We start from the raw sequence: 20,322 nt of genomic DNA, 5'->3' as shown, positions 1-20,322 counted from the left end.
AAAGAAGAGAAAATTCCAAGTTCATTTACCTATATAAATGTACTACAACATTGAAATATACCAAGCGACAGAAAACTGATTTTACTAAAGGTAATATTTCAGTGTTTATTATGACTGTCGCAGTCGAGTTTTAGTTCTTAACTTTTATGCATTAAATATTTGTACCTAATGCCTGTCAAAATAAAATAGCAATAACTTTGTAATGCACAATTGTATTTTCATAATAATATATTTTTACCATTCATTCCTTTTCCTCTCCTCGTATAACAGACTGCTACCAAATTCATTATGTCAATAATTATGGGACACCAAGGGTCAAGATAGTGGTGAGTACAGATTACATTGTCATCGAGTTCCAATCTTTGTTGGAATTTTCTAGTGTCTAGCCATAGATTCATTATTCTCTAGCTTATCGGATACTTTGCGTCATCAACAGACAAACAAACAAACAGTCCGATAAAGCGAGTTAGTAAATTTTTAAAAAAAAAATCTATGTCATAGCCATTCATCATTTTTACCTACCCATCTTACAAATTCTTGGCCTTCCTTCCAAAAATCCCCCGACGAGTGAAGGTTACAGTAAGTAGAAAAGAGCTGACAACTTTCAAACGACTGAACCGATTTTCTTGGATTATAGCTAAGAACACTCTCGGTCAAGCCACTTTTCAAACAAAAAAAACTAAATTAAAATCGGTTCACTAGCTTAGCAGCTACGATGCCACAGACAGATACACACGTCAAACTTATAACAGCCCTCTTTTCGGATCGGGGGTTAATAAACCTAAATATTGAATCTTCAATGATGCAACCGGTTGAATAACTCAAAGTTATTCAATCTCTAGTATAAAACAATCGCTTCCCGCCTTCGCGTCTGTCCCTCTGTGGCTCAGATCTTTTAAACTACTTATGCAACGGATTTTAATGCTGTTTTTTATCAATAGATACAGTGATTCAAGAGGGAGGTTTATGTTATTTAGGTTAGGTTTAAGTTGCTTTAATTTGCTGTCGATAATTATTCAAGATGTCGGAAGAAATCGAGCCGACTGAGACCTTTCACCGAAAATGCCTGTCTTATTTTTTCTTATCAAATTAACCACACTGACACCACTTTTTTTTTAAGAATATTAGCCATGGTAATCATGACTAATACTCCCCTTTCCCCTCCAATTAAGCGTAAGGCTTGTGCCAGGAGTCGGTACAACAATAGTACAACGGGTGGGGTTTGAAACGCCGACCTTTCGGAAATCAGTCCGCTCCTCAACCGTTGAGCTATCGAGGCTCTAAAACTCATTGGTATCTATGTACGAGTATGTACATTGCGACCGTGCGAAGCCGGGGCGGGTCGCTAGTTTTCAATATTATATTCGATAAAAGTTGGAACGTGACCCGAGTACACCGGTCAGCAGATTGTCTCAGCCTGCGCCCATATCGAAATGTAAACATCGGCATTAAAATATTATAAACTTTGACCTTCTGGCTGTTGGAGTCGCGGTCACTTTGGCCGAGCGTTCCCTCGAAGTTGCTTATTCGTCGAGCTCGCTCCGAGGCGGTTAGACGCAGCACCACAGTACCATGAAGTTCCTGATTGCCTTCGCGGCGCTCCTGGCCGTCGCGGCCTCCACGCCCGTGTCCCAGAGCAAAGTTATCTGCTACTATGACAGCAAGAGCTATGTCAGAGAATGTAAGTATTTATTATTTTGTTGCGATTGTATTTTTTTCTTGTGTTTTACGAATTCAAAACGGTTTATTTACAATAAAAAAGAGACCCACCTTATTTTCTAAGGATTTTAATGGATAATTTTTCATATTTAAATAAAAATCCGTTAAAATTCTTATTGTAATCGTGGTTGTTAACTGTCCTGTTGCTGAGCGTTCCCTGTTTAAAAAAATTTGATCTCATAATATTATTTTAAACTATAAAGAATAGTCTCATGTATGCACAGGTACTTACCTATATATTTGTAAAAAAAATATGAATTATAGAATGATTTTGCAAGGAAATAGTTGACAAAAAATATCTTTAAAAACCATGTTTTTATTTTTTACATTGATTAGATTATTTTTGTTGAAATAAAATAAATAAAAGCTAACGTAATATTTTTAACGATTTTGTGCTTTTTAACTTGTAAGTAATATTTGATCGCTATATAAAATTTTAAATATTTTTAAAAGAATTATTTCCTTATCGGACTTGAAATTTTTACTTACAAATGAGATTTGAGATTACCTACGGTGTGGCGTGTGCGTAGAAAAGTTAACAGTAGGTAAATATACATTCCTATGCTGGTTTTCCGACTTTCTGAAATGGGGTTCTCCTTTTGGGGTTTCATAAAGCAAACCATAAAGCAAACCATATCAATTAATGTCAGTAAAACGAAGGCAATGTTGATTTCGAAGAGGCCTGAAAGTCCCTTCCGTCTGGAATTGAGGGGCCAGAGCGTGGATGTGGTCCCGAAAATGAAGTACCTGGGTAGGTATTTCACTTCGGATCTGGATCACCTACAAGAAATAAAGTGCCGTATTAGCCAAGCCAAAACCATGTTCCACAAGATGTCCAAAATCCTCTGCAGCAACAAAATACAGCTTGAGCTGAGATGCCGCCTTGTAAAGTGCTATGTCTGGTCCACCCTCTTGTATGGTTGTGAAACTTGGGTTCTCAAAAAGGAAGCAACTAACCGCCTACAAGCTTTCGAAATGTGGATCTACAGGAAAATGCTCAAGATAACCTGGAACAGTTTTACACCGAACACTAAGGTACTGGAATTGGTCCACAAAGAGAGAGAACTCATGTCCACCATCATGCGAAGGAAGCTCGCTTTCTTTGGGCATTTACAGAGAGGAGGACAATTCTCATTCCCAAGATTAGTTTTGGAAGGGAGAATTGCAGGCAAAAGAGCTCAAGGTCGCCAAAGACGTAAATGGTTGGACGACATAAGGGGGTGGACAGGGCTTAGTTACCCGAAGTTGAAAGAGGCGGTTTTTAATAGAGAAGCTTTTCGGATGATGATCGCCAAACTTCGTTTCGAAGAAGGCACGCGATGATGATGATGAAAATGGACGCCATGATATAGGTACATAGTCAAAATGTGAACAAAATGGCGATCGCGATTTAAAAATTCCGAATAGAGTAGGTACATTCCGAATGTTATTTACAGGTAAATGACTACGACTTTATTATTCTTAATTTCTTCCAATATGACTCCTATATAATATCCAAGGAATATTCTAAATCGGAGCACGTAAGAACTTAATGAAGACAGGTTCATTTTGCTTAGGCACGAGTAGATAAGTACCTAAGTACCTATTATATGTTGGTAATATGAAAAACAGATTCATTTACTCCGGTAGGCTATATAGAATTATGCAATAGACTGATCACAATCTGTGGTCCGTAGCAAAAACTATCTAGCTTGCCATGTCACGGACCAAGATCGCTGGGTGTGCAAAGTACGCACTACCCGGGCGTTTGATTCTTGCGGAGAGCGTTTGGGTAGAGTAACGCTGTTCAAACTCAAACCATTTATTCAAAATGGGTATAGGATTAGGTATGATACCTATTATATATTTATTATTAGCCGATGCCAGCGACTTCGCTCGCGTGGATTTAGGTTTTTCGAAATACCGTGGGAACTCTTTGATTATCCAGGATAAAAAGTACCCTATGTGCTAATCCAAGATGTTGTCTATCTCCATTCCAAATTTCAGCCAAATCTGTCTAGTAGTTTTTGCGGGAAAGAGTAACAAACATACACACTCACACATATACACACAAACTTTCCCCCTTATAATATGTATTATAGTGTGAAGTGTGATACACTTTTTGATTATAATTGTTGAAGCTGTAAGATAATGGTGTAATATTTGTGATAACTAATTACATAAACTTCAAACTAAAGCTACGAAGGTTCCAAGCGCGCCCTGGTCTATGAATTATTTCCACTATAATTACGATTATATTGTTCATTGCTTCTTGCCACGACTGGCCGAAGGAAATTTCCATAAGTTCTGATATGGATGACTGTCTCCAAGTTTCAGAGGGGCAACCTTTACGACTTATTACTACATGTTAGGGATATCGTTAGACTACAATTAGCAGTAATTTTGTCGCACGGTGCCATGAGGCTGAGTCTAATACATACCTTTGACTATACTTACCTATAAACGATCTAAATATTGTTTTTTTCATTTGAAATGCAAGCATACACCCAGGTTAGTTTAGGTATTAGTATTTCGGTTATTATTTGGAAGGAAATTGATCCATGGGCGAGAATTCTGCGCGAAGCTGTGTCCTTAGCTTCCGGGCACTGGGCAGAGTCAGCTTTGCCCACCGTTTATACTTGGCTCGTTACAATTATGCCATCAACACAGCTTGGCATTGATTTATATAATATAAAATCTAGTATTTAGTTACCTTCCGATACATGTAGTATATGTATACATACGTTACAAATGGCATTCGGTCATGGCTATTTTTGCGGTTTGTCTATTGGTAGAAAACTTGCTTTTTTGTAAGTATTTTGTGTCTTGAAAAAATAAAATCCGGTAAAGACGTATCACCCAGTAATTTAGCGATTCGGTACGATGCAAAGTTTTATAGGTATCGCTACCCCTTTCATATTGCACCCTGCAGAAAAGGATAGGACTAGATTTAGACCTAACCATCTAAGACATGTTTACGGTCATATCATGGCGTACATAATTCGTGATCGATGGTGAGTAAAACAGAAGATAGAAATGCATGAGAGTAGAAGAGATAGCGATCTTCAATTTGTGAACCAGGTTTCGACACTCCAACCAACTCCTTGAGGTTTGAGTTGAGTTGATACGATACCCCAACCACTTTACATACACGTACCTATGTAAAATGATCATTATTTGCATACAATATGGCAGATTTAGAACAAGATAAGAAGTATCATTTATATTTTAAAGTGACCGTATGCGTAGGAAGGCAAAAAACGTCTCGTCGAAGGCCAGTTAATTGGAGATCTGATTCATTGCAGTGAGTAATGCAGAGTTTTCCTCTTATCAGCGAACACTGAAAAGGCTATTTGTTCGACCACATCTATACCTATTGCCTATTGTATTTCCTAGGTGATTTAGCTGATACAATCGCCTTATTGTTGTTCTTACCCATAATCGGAATCGGTATGTACCTAATGAGTCCACTTATTATGTTTGCTTGTGTATAGGTTCATTGATATTTAAAAAAGTAAAATAAGATTAGTAAGTACACTCATCATTATCATTATCTTTTTAGGGTTTCGTATGTCCAGAAAAAAAGGAACCTGGAACCTTCGTTGTCTGCCTGTCAAGACCTGTCAAGGGAATCAAAACAATAGTACTTCCCATTGACCTACATTCGAACCGAGAAATTGTGGTTACATCACAAACTTAACTTAATATTTTAGTCTTGACTTTTATTTGTATTTAATTTAATTTAAGGTAATATTCAAACACCAGTTACAGTGGTAAAATGTATAAGGCTCATCAGACATTATTTCAACATATTGTACCTACATTTTATTGAATAAATCATTCATTCATTCATGCAAATAAAGCTGAAGTGTTATTAATTCTTGTACGATGGTACGGAACCCTTCGAGTGCAAGTCCGACTTGCACTTGACCGGTGTTTTAATATCTGGACTGTAACCACACTGCAACTTTCCACAGATATAGGAAAACATCGTAATGGGTTCCTGCATGCCTGAGAGTTCTCCATAATGTCCACAAAAGTGTGTAAAGTTTTCCAATCCGCACTTGGCCAGCGTGATGGACTTGTCCAATCCCTACTCATTCGTATACTACCTGGTGATACGTGGAAACCTACGAAAAAACTTCTCTTTTAAACTCGTACCATCTCCGTCTCGTAGTGGGTAAAAACATGTTTTTTCCCCAATCATGCGTTGTTTACCGGATTTGACCTCCGACCGATAAGAGCGTCATTTCTAATTAGTAACAATGCTCATTGCTCGAAGATAATTTACGATAATTATCATAATACATAGATACCTACACACATTTATTGTGAGTAATATTGTGACCTGGATAACGGCGTGTCAATGCTTACAGAGATAAATCGAAACAAATAAGATTGTAATTCTTGGAAATTATATTATGTATACTGATACATAATATAATTTTCAGAATTTGTAGGGTAAAACTAAGTGGGTAGGTACCTATATGATTACTAAGTGCCTACGTTGGCTAGCATACATTAGTGATCCAGTAAGTAGATACCTACATATTTAAGTACATTCTAAATTAGGATGGATGACGCCATTTGTTATTTCTTGTCAGTTCCAGATTACAATGGTCATTTGCTACCTAACTTCTCGGTAAGGAATGCATTTGAAGGGAGAGTCAAGGAGAAAAACAGCTTTTGTATTTTTTTTTTGTTTTTGGGGTCCCGTAATCCGGACCCGAAGAATGGCAACACGGGACCCAATTACTAAGCCTCCGCTGTCCGTCCGTCCGTGTACTTGTCAGCCAGTTGTATCTCGTGAACCGTTATAGGTAGAGTTGAAATTTTACAGTATAATTATGTTTTCTATTGCCGCTTTAAAAACAAACATTGAAAATTTCAAAATAGCAACCATGAAAATTCTAAAATATTAAAGAGTGTCATTTCTTGTACCTACGATAAGTACGGAACACTTTGTATGCGAGTCCGAATCGCACTTGCCCGATTTTTTCAACTTGCAATGCAATCTGAATGAAATATGAATATACCTACCTAACAGTCGCTATGTTTTGCCAAAAATATGAATATTAAGCATTTAATTTATTAGTCACTAAAATATCTTGTTTTTAAAATATGGGTAGGTATATTTTATATGGTTTTTTTATATATTTGACCGTAATGATAGAAGTTATTTTATTATGACCTTAACTTTTGATTAGTAGATATGACTCAGTCAAAGAGGTCACAAAGCCTGTTTTTCCCCTGAGCCTTCATTTCGAACCGGTAGGTAGGTAAGTCATATTGACTATTCAACAGCGACATGTATTGTGCCTGCTATTCAAAAATGCATTGAAGTTATTTCAATGAGTGAGAAACTTTTCGAGTACATTCTAGTTAGTGTTCGATTTAAGCATTATGTCGATGTCTGGATTGTTTGCTTGATTTGTTTTCTTCAGTGTAGCATATACATATATATTTATATATTATGTAAAAAAATCCTTGCGACTTGGTACTATCCAACCTCCTTCCTAGCACTTCTCCTTTCAGCAAAGGTTGCCTGGTAGAGATTGCTCCAAGCAATAAGGCCGCCTTTGCACACAATTGTTTTTTTCTGTTTTCTTCTTACTGTGTTGTTATCCTTATATGTATTTTTGTGTGCAATAAAGAGTTTCTATCTATCTATCTATCTATCTATGTATTGCATCCAGTAATCCAGACCCTAGTAGGTACCTATAGTAAGGGGTCCATCAGACTTCTGTCAGTTTTTGCAGGCACTGCTGTGACAGCCGAGTAACGGATAGCCTATAATTGGTTTTCTAGTTTATGGGAACCTTAAACGCCTTTAGTACACTGACGCATTCGCATACGATAGAGAAACGATTAACGCGTTTATGGCTTTAACGTAAAGTCATTTATGTTTCACTACTGCATGTGAAATGCATTAGTGTGGTAATGCTGTAACATCTTTTCAGACCATGCGTCTGGAAAAATTAAGAGTAAGGGCGGTTCCAGACTAGCATTTATTCTGCGCGCGCTATATTTTACGCTTGAATAAATGCGTGCACGCACTCATTCCGACGTATTCCGACGTACCAGTTGGTTAGTCAGAACTCAGAAGCAATATGGATTCTGAGGAAGCAACTGCTCTTGCCTAAATATAAAATGTCGAGCATATAAGCGTGTTTGCGCTCGTAAAAGATAGCTAGCCGAGTGTGACATAAATCGCATACATACTTAGATCCTACGCGCGTACAAAAACGAGCTTTAAATTATGCGCAAAAAATGCTACTGTAAAAGCGTTCTGATATCCAAAGATGTATAAGTAGGTAGGTATATAGCTTACTAGCTAATACCCGCGACTTCGTTCGCGTGGATGTAGGTTTTTTAAAATTCCCGTGGGAACTCTTTGATTTTCCGGGATAAAAAGTAGCCTATGTGCTAATCGGGTATAATCTATCTCCATTTTAAATTTCAGCCCAATCCGTCCAGTAGTTTTTGCGTGAAGGAGTAACAAACATACACACACACACACACACATACAAACTTTCTCCTTTATAATATTAGTGTGAAGCTAGCCATGTTTAGCATTTAGGACTTGTGTGAAATTCTAATAAAAATAAAGTGTCGTTGTCTCACGTGAAGGTCAGTCGCCAAGTACATATTACAATAAACATACTATATATAAAACGGCATATAAACTCGAATCTTGAGTGGAATAGCAAACAGGCGCGGGGTAAAGTACCGGGAAATGGCACAAAGTAACCGAACAAACAATAATAATGTGTTGGTTTTAGGAGTTTGCTCGATAAAGAGCATTGCTACCTATATAACACTTATTTATCTACCACAAATAGGTTGATAGGTACCTATCTAGTCTAATTAAATAATATTATTCAACAGCTCCTATTATTTATGAATATACTTAACTACTTATATAACTACAGGCGTGCACTTCACGCGCCGTGGGATCCCAAGACATTCTTTACACACATTCTTTATTTAAACTTGTATTTATATAAGACTAGAGGATTGCCGCGAGTTCGTCCGCGTGGATTTAAGTTTTTAAAGATCCCGTGGGAACTGTTTGATTTTCCGGGATAAAAAGTTGCCTATGTCAATTACAGGGACTCAAACTACCTTGGTACTAAATTTCATACAAATCGGTTAAGCGGATGGGTTTTTGGGAATCCCGTGGGAACTCTTTGATTTTCCGGGATAAACAATAGCCTATGTCCGTCCCCGGGATATAGGCTAACCCTGTAACAAATTTCGTGAAAAGGTAGCAGACAGACAGACAGACATACCTATAGACAGACAGACAGACAGACTTTTCGCATTTATAATATTAGTATGGATAATGCACGCGAAAAGTCTACGTTGATATAGTTATTTTTAAATAGTACCGTAGGAGCTTTTGGCCTTCTGGAATTAAAATACTTAGCCTATATCTGCTATGAGATTACGCCGAGATATTCCCGAATTTTCCAAATCCTGTTTACCAACTTTGACAAAATTGGTTTAGGCGAAGGAAGGGAAGGAAGGGTCGTGAAAATGTAAAAGACAGGCTCAATTTCGCAAATGTAATATAAATGGATTAAGTATATCTTCATGACATCCGGTCCTTAGTGGACTAGGAAGGCTCTAGACCGAAAGCTGAAGGAGAGCTTGGAGGTCTAGAAAAAAAAATGGAAGAAAGATTTACTTTATTTTTGAACCAACAACTGAGGAGCTTGCAATCCAAAATCATACAATTTTTTTCAAGAAACTATGTTATATATTTTAACCTGTTAGCAATCATAATGACCTCCGAATGATTTTTTTTTATAATAGGTAGGTACCATTAAAGGTAAGTACATATTCATCAACTTATATTTAAGTACAAACGTGAGCAAAGTGCGAAATTTTTTACTATGTAAACAGAAAAGATTGATAATATGCTGCCATGACATCAACACAAGTGTAAATTTAAAATTTATAACACCCCCGACAAGTGAAGGTTACAGTAACTAGAAAAGAGCTGATAATTTTCAAACGGCTGAACTGATTTTCTTGGATTATAGCTAAAAACATTCTCGATCAAGCCACCTTTCAAACAAAAAAACGAAATTAAAATCGGTTCATTAGTTTAGGAGCTACGATGCCACAGACTGATACTACACAGATACACAGATACACACGTCAAACTTATAACATCCCTCTTTTTGGGTCGGGGGTTACGGTACGCTACAGGTCGAGATGATAATGGGGGTGGGGACGCCCCGCACACCCGCACGTCACCTGCGCTATCCCGCACCGGAATAGACTGGGGGCTGTGCGGGTTTGCGGGGCGTCCCCCCGCCTAATACTCCAATTGCCATCTCGACCTGTCCCGAAATATAAAGTATCAGACTAGTAAATCCGCTATATTATATAAACCCAAGCCCAGTAAGTAATTTTTTTGCTATTCAGATATACTAAATAGATAGGTATTACAGAATATGGAAATCAAATATAGCAAACAATTAATTTGCAAAGCGTGAGCGAAGCGATTTTTTATATTTATGCAGATTAGGCAAAATAGTGCTATACATAGGTACCTAAAGTGAGGTGAAAATTAAAATTGAAAAAGCGCGGGGAAAAAGAAAAATATAATATAATACTAACAGATGCCCGCGACCTCGTCCGCGTGGACTAAGATTTTTAAAACTCCTGTGGGAACACTTTGATTTTCCGGAATAAAAGTAGCCCATGCCACTCTCTAGGGTCTAGAATCTAGATCTTTTACTATCCCCAAGCAAAAAACCAGGTTGAGTCATTGTTCTGTTGTGGCGTGATTGAATCAACAAACCAACAATCAAACGCACTTTCGCATTTATAACATACCTACCTATGTACTAGTCATATTACGAGTAGTACGCTGGCCCAAGGCCCTCGGACTTAAAAATTGGACCCTTGAGTTTTGAGTCTGTTTTCGGCATGACGACACCCATTACGGTTGCACCCATCGATTTTCGAAGCGCCACCCCTAGTTGCACCACTCGCACCATCCTTGGGACGACCCTGCGTATGAGTAAGGCTGAATATCGAAAGGTTTTTCCAATGCCATTTAGATTGATTCCAATACAATACTTAGGCATATTATTAAAATACTAGCTGATGCCCGCGATTTCGACGAAAGGGAATATGTAGAATAAGTGCCTACTGGCTACTGCCTACATACCTACCACAGATCCTACACAAAATAAATATAATGCGTAAAAATGAATTCTCACGCGCTATTTTAATTTTATGTCAACTAATAGGTATGTCCAAAGTAAGCAAAGTAAGATTTTATCCTTATTTTAAAAGTGAACCATACTTTTGATAGTTGATCCATGGAGTTAAAATCCCCATGGGCCCCATGGAGAAGTCATTTTGAACGGACTACCTATACTGTTATTTTGTTCATGAGCTCGAATAAAAATTGAATATCAATCAAGAAACAGAGTCCGAATATATCCTCATTGTTATTGAGACATGAGCTACCAAGAAAAGTGTTTTGTGCAATTTTGACTGGCCTTAACCTGAAGATAATCTTGCTTGAATACGATTACGTCATGCCAGCTCGTGTGTTACTCTTATGTAATAAGCAACAAGGTATATATTGCACTGGCAGGATATGTTGTGATAGTGGCAGACGGGGTTAAGCTAAGGTTGTCAACCATACCTACTATAATATATACTCTTGTATTATATTCATCTATGCGTATTACATATAAATACCTACCGTTGAATAAACATACGCAAAAGCCCGCATATCTCATGTTAAGTAGTCGAGTAGAATGAGAAAATATACATATTGTTTCTTTTTTAGAGCAACCGCCGAGTTTCTTGCTGGTTCTTCTCGGTAGGAACGGCATTCCGAACCAGTGGTAGATTATTTCGACGATTCAAAAGCACTTGTAAAAGTTTAATTGAATAAAAATATTTTGAATTTGAATTTGATAATAAAATACTATTTGTAGTGTATGTAACTACTGTATTTTTTGCAGCTTCTTCTGCGAAATAGGTACTATAAATAATCAACCGAATAAATATTGACAACCCTAGATTCAGCGTATATACCGTTTAAGTGGTTAATATGAGGTTAATATGTAATGGTAGCGGTGTTGCGGCGGGCACAAATTCGCCTACGTTCATTTATACGTCTTGTTTAGATTGGTTTGTTATTGTCTTGTTGATCTGGTGGGCAACCTTTTCAACTTTGTATCAAGAGATCCCGGGTTTGGCCGAATTAACATTGGTTTTGATCATCACTTGGATAGAAGCTTACTTAGCTGACCTGGGATGCTCCGGCATAGGTAATATAGGTACCGTTACTGAGCGTGTTCTAGAATCTAGAGGATTGTTGTGGTATTGTGTGTAAATGCTTGCTTTTCCTGCTATAGTAGTGGGAAGGCGGGTAGTGCATATCGCGTGCATACTGCACGTTGTACCATACAGATTTGTCTGTTATGGCGGATTATAGCGAATTAAGTATTTAGTATTAGTATTTCATTTATTGCAAGATTGTAAGTAAAAAAGATGTTACATAAATTTTAAGTAGGTACGTATCACAATCTGCCATGACATGGCGTGCAAAATTTACTATCTTTACATACATTTTCAATAAGTACATAAAATATCATATATCATAAGCTACAAGAAACGCAAGTTGAAAGTGCAAAAGTAATTAGATCTTTTGATCTAGAATTTGGGTCGATCATCATCACGATCAACCCATCATCAAGCCACTACTCAGCACGGATCTCCACTCCGAATGTGAAGGGTTTGGGCCATAGTCTTATACGCTGGTCCAGGTAGATTTCACACACCTTTGAGAACACCGGAAAATTACAATGCATGTAGGTTTCCTCATGGTGGTTTCCTTCACCGTTCCTTCACCGCACGTAAGTCCGAAAAGTTAGAAATCCGTGCCTGGGATGGAAGGCTGCAACCCCCAACCGAAATGAAAGCCGACGTCCTAACCACTATCCACTGTATCATCGCTTTTTAACATAACACAACTAATTGAAATAAAGTCGAGGGATGTATTTACCCAGCTCAAGCCCGCATGCTGCCGCTGGACCTGGACCCGGCGCTGTCGTTCTGCACGCACCTGGTGTACGGCTACGCAGGTGTCCAGCCTGACACCTACAAGGCCATCTCGCTCAACGAGAACCTCGATGTAGACAGGAACCACGCCAACTACCGCGCCATCACCGGCTTCAAGAGCAAGTACCCTGGCCTGAAGGTCCTCCTTTCCATCGGTGGAGATGCGGACAAGGAAGATGAACAGAAATACAACTTATTGGTAAGTTCTAGAAAAACTTTTTACCAATATAAAACCACTTGATCGCATGAAAGGTGCGTGGCTTAGTTTTGACAACGAATGATTAGCGCATAGATGGCTGACCGAATTTGAGAGTATGCTCGGAGAGCATGTACAAGCCATCAGTCTCGACTGTTTTCTCAGTTAGTGTTTTATAATTATAATAATACTTATTTTATTTATTTTTTTGTTTTCTTTATTAAGGCAATATAGGCCATAATAATTTACCTATTAGTAAAGTACCTATAAAACTTATGAAAAGTTAGTAGGTACGTATATTTTTCTAATTTGTTAGTATCCTAATAATTAAACTACATACCTAGGTATTATAGTAGGCGAAAAATCGACATGGCAATCGGGGTATGAGGAGGAGGGATGCCCAACGGAACCGCACGTCACCCGCGTTATCCCGCACCGGGTTAGCACGGGGGCTGTGGGGTGCGACCCCACCCGGATTGTCATGTCGACCTGTCGTAATCGAGTTTTGTTGTGCAGCTCGAGTCGCCACAAGCACGTACCGCGTTCGTCAATTCCGGAGTGCTGTTGGCCGAGCAGCATGGCTTCGACGGTATCGACCTCGCGTGGCAGTTCGCCAGGATCAAGCCCAAGAAGATCCGCGGAACTTTTGGTAAAATACTATTTTGTTGATGACAATTGGTGATGAATGAAGTCTAGGCAAACCCGCTCCATTGTAGGCTGCATCATCACTCGCTAGCAGATCTGATTGCAGCCAAGCGCTAGTTACGCAAAAAAAAAGTTGGTCCTCGAAAGCGATGTTATTTGTTAGTAATAGTTTGATGCAGTCTGAGATGAAAGTGGGACAAGTGAGGAGAGGCATGGAAATCTAACTAAACCTCCTATTCGTTTTCCACGCGGCATCTTGCCATATTTCGTCGCTGTACATAAAAATTCCGCTATGTGGAAAATCACAAGTTTTCAGGCGACTCTTTTAAATTTAAGTTTTTTTGAAAAAACATGGTTCATCATTTTTAGATCAAAATCACTTATCTAGAAAGATTATCTCTTGAACCAAACACACTAAAGAACGGGTTTCTACATGTACCAACACACGCCTTTTAAAACCTAACAAAATTACATCAAAAATGAAACTGCTGAAAAAGTACATCGCGGGTTTTGCATTCGCAGCGTCGCTTTGTAAAAATCGGAAAATTATAAAATGTAAGTACTATACAGAGATCGTTGGTCGATATTGATTGTTACCCAACGTCGACCTCTTTATAGTAACAGACACAAGACAGGACGTTCCCAACAATAATATTTTAAACATACAAAACATACTTCTTAGGTACCTACTTGGTAATTTTCATTTCATTGGGAAACGATTGCTAATGGTTGCAAACTCTAAATTGAAATATTATCACGACTAATGAAAGTATTTCAATTGTTCAAGGATCTCGAATTGGAATGACACTGAATTGTTAAGAGGGGTCTCTCCGTCACTCGCTTCATACAAACGTAGTTCCAATTTCATTTGAATATTAAGCAACCGAAGTCCATGAAATTTTGCAGACATATTCTAGAAACTAATATCTATGTCTGTGGTTTTCCAGATTTTTGTTAAAATATTCGGTTTCAAAGTTACACGGTCTTAAAATTTTACATACAAATCTTTGTACCCCTGTAATTTTAAAACTACATATTTTTAGAAAAATCTATAACACCACAGACACAGATATTAGTTTCTAGAATATGTCTGCAAAATTTCATGGACTTTGGTTGCTTAATATTCAAATGAAATTGGAACTACGATTGTATAAGGCGAGTGACGGAGAGAGCCCTGTTAAGCACCCGTATATAACATGTATTTAATTAAGTACATACCTATTTTAGGATGACGCTTCCGCAACACATCGAATACATAAATCGATATCAATTCAATTAAACGTGCCTACTCCAATTATTCCATTAGTAATCGTTTTATAATAAAGATTTCTGATAATTTCGAAAAACTCTAATGTATAATTGGTTCTTTTGAGTTCAATAAAAACACTTTGACATTATTATTATGATCAATTAAAACTAGAATCTGACAATATTGAGCTGAGGCATGTTATCCAGGCTCCATTTGGCACGGCATCAAGAAGGCGTTTGGCACCACGCCCGTGGATGATAAGGAGGCAGAACACCGTGAAGGCTTCACTGCGCTCGTGAGGGAAATGAAGGCTGCGCTCAACCTCAAGCCCAACATGCAGCTCGCCATCACCGTGTTGCCCAACGTTAATGCCACTGGTGAGTATTTTGGTTTAGAACCACGCATATGGATGACAAGGAGGCGAAACACCATGAGCGTTTTAACGAGGTCGTGAGGGAAATAAAGGTGACGCTTAACATGCAATCAGCGGCGTTCACTGCTCGTAGATAAAATATCTGCACTTTTCAAAAGGCAAAATATATTCAAAACCCCAGAAAAATAAACAACAGAGGGATTTATCGAAAGAAAAAATAATGAATCCGCTGACATGAACATAGCAAATTTTTCCACTCTGATAACTATGGGTCAGGGTCTCAAACGCAAGTGGCTCAAAAACGTAGTCTTTATCAACAAGCCTAGGCAGATTCGGCAGCTTCACCAGGTGCCCTGAAATAGCGGGTTTTTATAATTGTTAAGATTCATATTCTTGTTCTCAGTTTACTACGACGTGCCTGCGATCATCAACCTGGTTGACATCGTGAACGTCGACGCCTTCGACTACTACACACCATCACGCAACCCCAAGGAGGCTGACTACACCGCTCCCACCTACAAGCCACAGAACCGCAACGACCATCTTAACGTCGACTCTGCCATCAACTACTGGTAACAAAATCTCTATTTAAAAAAAACAGCGAGCGAACGAGCAAGTGAGTCACCTGATCTTGATTACCACCGCCCATGAACATTCGCAGCACCAGAGGAACCACAATGCTTTGCCAGTCTTTCAGGAATTTGTTGATGCGCCTATTATGAAATCTAGTGAGAACACCGCCGAAGAGAGTTGGTTCTACAGTTTGCAAGTGCGTGGAAAAAAGATCTGGCACAACGAGTGGTCGAAGTGCACCAGACACTCAACGGAACTTGAAATTCTACGTGATCAAATAAGAGAATTCCTGTCATCCAACATTTTGTGAATCGGGACACATTGGGTGATACAATTTAATTAAACTTAGGTACTTCTTCTTCAATAATATTAAAATGTAGTGCTCTTGCTAGACTATGTCCATTTTCCTCCATTTTCATAAAATCAACCTGATGCGGCACGCCCATAGCCTTTCCAATGCAAATTAAAAAGTTTCACTTTTATAAATATGACCCAATAAACCCGGATTGTTCCAGGTTATCAGCTGGTGCGCCTAGCAACAAGATTGTCCTGGGTATCGCAACCTACGGACGCACCTGGACACTGGACTCTGACTCGGAGATCTCAGGAGTACCACCTCTACATGCTAACGAGGCTGGAGAAGCTGGTAAGAAATCAGTACATTTAAATCTAATTTTTACGGTTCCATACCTAAAAATGAAAAAAGGAACCCTCACTTTGTTGTCGTCTGTATATCCGTCTGTCCGTCTGTTGTGTCTGTCAAGAAAACGTATAAGGTACTTTTCGTTGACCTAGAATCATAAAATTTGGCAGGTAAGTTAATCTTATAGCACAAGTGAAGGGGAAAATCCAAAAATCGTAAATTTGTGGTTAATACAACATAATATTATAACAAAAAAAAATGTGTTCACGGGAAAATTAATTTAAATTAGCGTTCGACTTAAAAGTGCCAAGTATACTTGGTACGATGGCACGAAACCCCGCATTTTTTTAAATCTGCACTAAACGATCACGTCATGTTATTCTTTAATTTTTTAAGGGCCTCCAACACCAAAATTACTCGCTGATTAACGATTCCGTGCACATTACATTAAACAACTTTTTAAGGTCTAGTATCCCACTAGAACCGAAGCTCCGAGTGGTCCATCCCCTTAGACTACCACTGTTTAGCTAATAAGGTTTGTTCTTCTTTCGCAAAGGACCCTACACGAAAACCGAAGGAATATTGAGTTACCCGGAAATCTGCGCTAAGCTGATCAACCCCAACCACCAAAAGGGCATGCGACCTCACCTTAGAAAGGTCACCGATCCCAGCAAGCGTTTCGGTAAGTCCTATAAAATATTTACTATTAATGAATCAAAGGTTCTTTATGATTTGCATTTTTAGCTTGAGCAGTTTGGTTCGAGTAATTTATTTGTAAAGGACAACCGCCAAAATGGTAGCGAACAATACATATTGTTTTTATTCGCTTTAAATTAAATTTTATTTATGTTAGCGTTAAAACTCAAAAATCACTTATTAAAAGCGAGAAATGCCGTTTTTTTTACATAGCTGCGAATTGAATTTTTTTTCTTCTTATGGCTTTTAGTAGTGCCACACCAGAGCAGTGCACTTCGTCAATGTCACATGAAGAAGTGACGTGAATAGAAGAGCTCTTGCTGTCGATAAATTGCTTGCGATTTGTAACTTGATGACACAGAAATTCTATAATAACGATTTTAAATGTAACAACTAGTAAATTTTCATAAGTTTCTCAAAAACTTGGGATTCTATTTTCATAGGTTCTCTATCACGGGAACTCCACATGCCTAGGATAAGAAAATGATACAAAAAATTAAGACCAAATTTCATTGCTCAACAAATTGTATTTGTTTTCGTACCAACTATCAGAGAGTGGCGGTTGTCCTTTATGAATGGAGTGGTTTCTAATGCATTCACTATTATGCCCTGGCTTGGAATTTTATAGTTTTTGTCTTTGAGGTGGTCAAATCGTTTTAACGCCTATATAACGAGTCAGCAGTACCATTTTCATGGCTTCTTCATTTCCAAAGCTATTTTCACTCATTTCTAGAAATTCCTTCAATGACTACCTATCATTACGGTTTTTATTTTCATAGACTTTATATTTTTCTTCTTTGCAAATTTTTATCCATTTTCAAGATTATATCTTCATATTACACTCCTTGTTTTTATTTTTATCTATTTATCTTTAAAATTGCTTTTTTTCACGACTTGTTAGTTTCTCTGTGATTGGAGTTTGATTTAGTTCCAGTAATCTTCCACATTCTACTATACATCTACCATTTTGAGTTATATTACAATGCCTTCAAACGATATGGGCTGGCTTGGCTTACTGCCACAAATTCTGCCAAAACATAGACGATCACTCTATAGCTGCTACATTTAACTTTTCAGACGTGGGCTTAACGAAGGATGGAGATTTTTTTGGTTGGTACTTCAGAACAGCTTTTGGCTTTTGGCTAGGCTTATTGTAAATCCTAATGGCGAATCATTACTCGAAAACAATGCATTAAACGTATTAATTAACCTTCCTCATTGTATTTGTACGGTTTTTATTTATTGTTTCTCCTTGTATGCTCACGGTGATGGTATAGATACGTTGTTTACCGATTTCCGTTGTAATTAGTAAACAACGGAATTATATGCACATGCAGCTGCTAATGGCTGCTAAACAGAATAGCTGTTTAGTACAGCTGTTCTGTTTAGCGGCCATTTTAGTATAGATTGAAAAAAAATCTGCGTTAGTACCTACTCTCAAGTCGTGTTCGAAGTTGTTTATCTTCTTCCAAAGGCTTTTGATTTTTCAGAAGTGTTTCAATAATATATTGTATTTAGTGTGGTGTATAAAATATGTTTCCAGCACTCATTAAGTTGCACTGTGTAGATGTCACCACGCTTTCTCTGCACTATCAGTTAGTTGAGGTACCTCCGATAGGGTATCATGAAACTGTGTTTCTGCGCAGGTACATACGCCTTCCGCCTACCGGACGACAGCGGCGAGGGTGGTCTGTGGGTTAGCTATGAGGACCCTGACACGGCTGGACAGAAGGCACAGTACGCCAAGTGAGTAATTATTTACTAGCCGTTGCCCGCGACTTCGTCCGCATCTGAATCTTTTCTAATTTTAATGTTATCATTATCATTTGGCAATCCATTCGTAGTGAAACCATAGTCGATATCGGAGATACGAGAGCCGTTCTATCCAATGCATACTTAGCAGTGCTCTTGCTCACCAGGGTTTTTTTAAATTGCCCTAGGGCCATACTACAGTTCAAGAATCGGACCATACTGAACTAATTAACTAATATCCAATATGACATTTAAGAACTGTCTTTTTAAGTCGGTGTAGCAAATCCTAATTATTCGTCGTTCACGTTTACCTACACAAGACTTCCCACTACTTAGGGTCAATTTACATTAAAAAGAAGGAAGGGAATTTCTAAATTATAACATAATGACCACTACCACGCAAAACAAAATTTCCGTGAATTTGCGGGAATTTTCTTTATCGGTAGAAAATGGTGCTTTACATTAGATAGCAGTCAATATGCTATCTAAAATTTTAGAAATTCAGTGCCATTCCTTTTCATTATAAATTGACCCTGTAAACCTGATTAGTTCAACCATAGTTGTCATAACCACAGTTTTAGTCCCCTATAAGTTCAACTGCATATCAATCCTTTTAAAGGTGGAACTCTTGAGACAGAATACTTGAACTCACAGAAGATGGATTAAAATATCTAAATAAAAGATGAAAAATCGAATCCAACCTTTTTTCTTACTTACTTTACAGGTCTAAAGGTCTCGGCGGCGTGTCCATTGTAGACCTATCCATGGACGACTTCCGTGGTTTGTGCACTGGAGACAAGTACCCAATTCTTCGCGCGGCCAAGTACCGCCTATAAATCAGCTATCAGTGATAGATATAAAATACAATAAGATCACATCTCAATATACCTATAGGTAGACTATGCTAATATGTTTTCTTCAGTGTTTTCGCAACTTCTTATTTATATTATAAAGTGTATTACAATGAAAACCTTGAAAGCGCTATAAAGTTCTGAAAACTGAGACGAATGGTGTTTGGTTGTTGCATAGTACCTATTTACATTGGAATGGTAGTGTGCTTTTTATTCAACGACAGAAGGGTGATACGTGCATAGCATAAGAATAATTTTAGCCGTCGGGTAATGCAGCAGATGCAAGAAAATTCAGTAAATGAATAGATTTCTTGATATGATATGCAGCAACTTTTATTAAATAACAAATAAACCAAAGGTTTCAGTATTTTATATCATTTTTAAGCTTTTTCGTGTGATCCACCCTCGTATAATCTCAGTTTTAAATAAGCAGTAATGTTATTTTATCGATAAATTTTTTAATAAAAGAATAATTGAAATTTACTCTGTTTTTTTCTCTCTCTAGAATTAGTGATAGCCAAATTAAACGTTGGCATAAGTAATAGT

At 37.9% G+C, this 20,322-nt stretch overlaps 1 protein-coding gene across 2 annotated transcripts; it reads left to right on the top strand.

Annotated features, from left to right (window-relative positions):
- Window positions 1-1,496: 1,496 nt before the first annotated feature.
- LOC123880564 (chitinase-like protein EN03) lies at window positions 1,497-20,259 on the top strand. Of its 2 annotated transcripts, none has more exons than XM_045928749.1 (9): window positions 1,497-1,681; window positions 12,726-12,997; window positions 13,511-13,643; window positions 15,095-15,265; window positions 15,665-15,833; window positions 16,350-16,480; window positions 17,034-17,159; window positions 18,820-18,919; window positions 19,650-20,259. In XM_045928749.1, the coding sequence occupies exons 1-9, from the start codon at window positions 1,573-1,575 to the stop codon at window positions 19,759-19,761; spliced, it is 1,323 nt and encodes a 440-aa protein (XP_045784705.1). In that variant the 5' UTR covers window positions 1,497-1,572; the 3' UTR covers window positions 19,762-20,259. The 2 variants fall into 2 exon arrangements, with proteins under 2 accessions (XP_045784705.1, XP_045784706.1); XM_045928750.1 differs by having other exon boundaries at window positions 1,499-1,681; window positions 12,747-12,997.
- The last annotated feature ends 63 nt before the right edge of the window (window positions 20,260-20,322 follow it).

The sequence above is a fragment of the Maniola jurtina genome, chromosome Z, assembly GCF_905333055.1.
Source record: "Maniola jurtina chromosome Z, ilManJurt1.1, whole genome shotgun sequence".
Taxonomy (NCBI): Eukaryota; Metazoa; Arthropoda; class Insecta; order Lepidoptera; family Nymphalidae; genus Maniola; species Maniola jurtina.
This window is presented reverse-complemented; position numbering and strand designations above follow the sequence as displayed.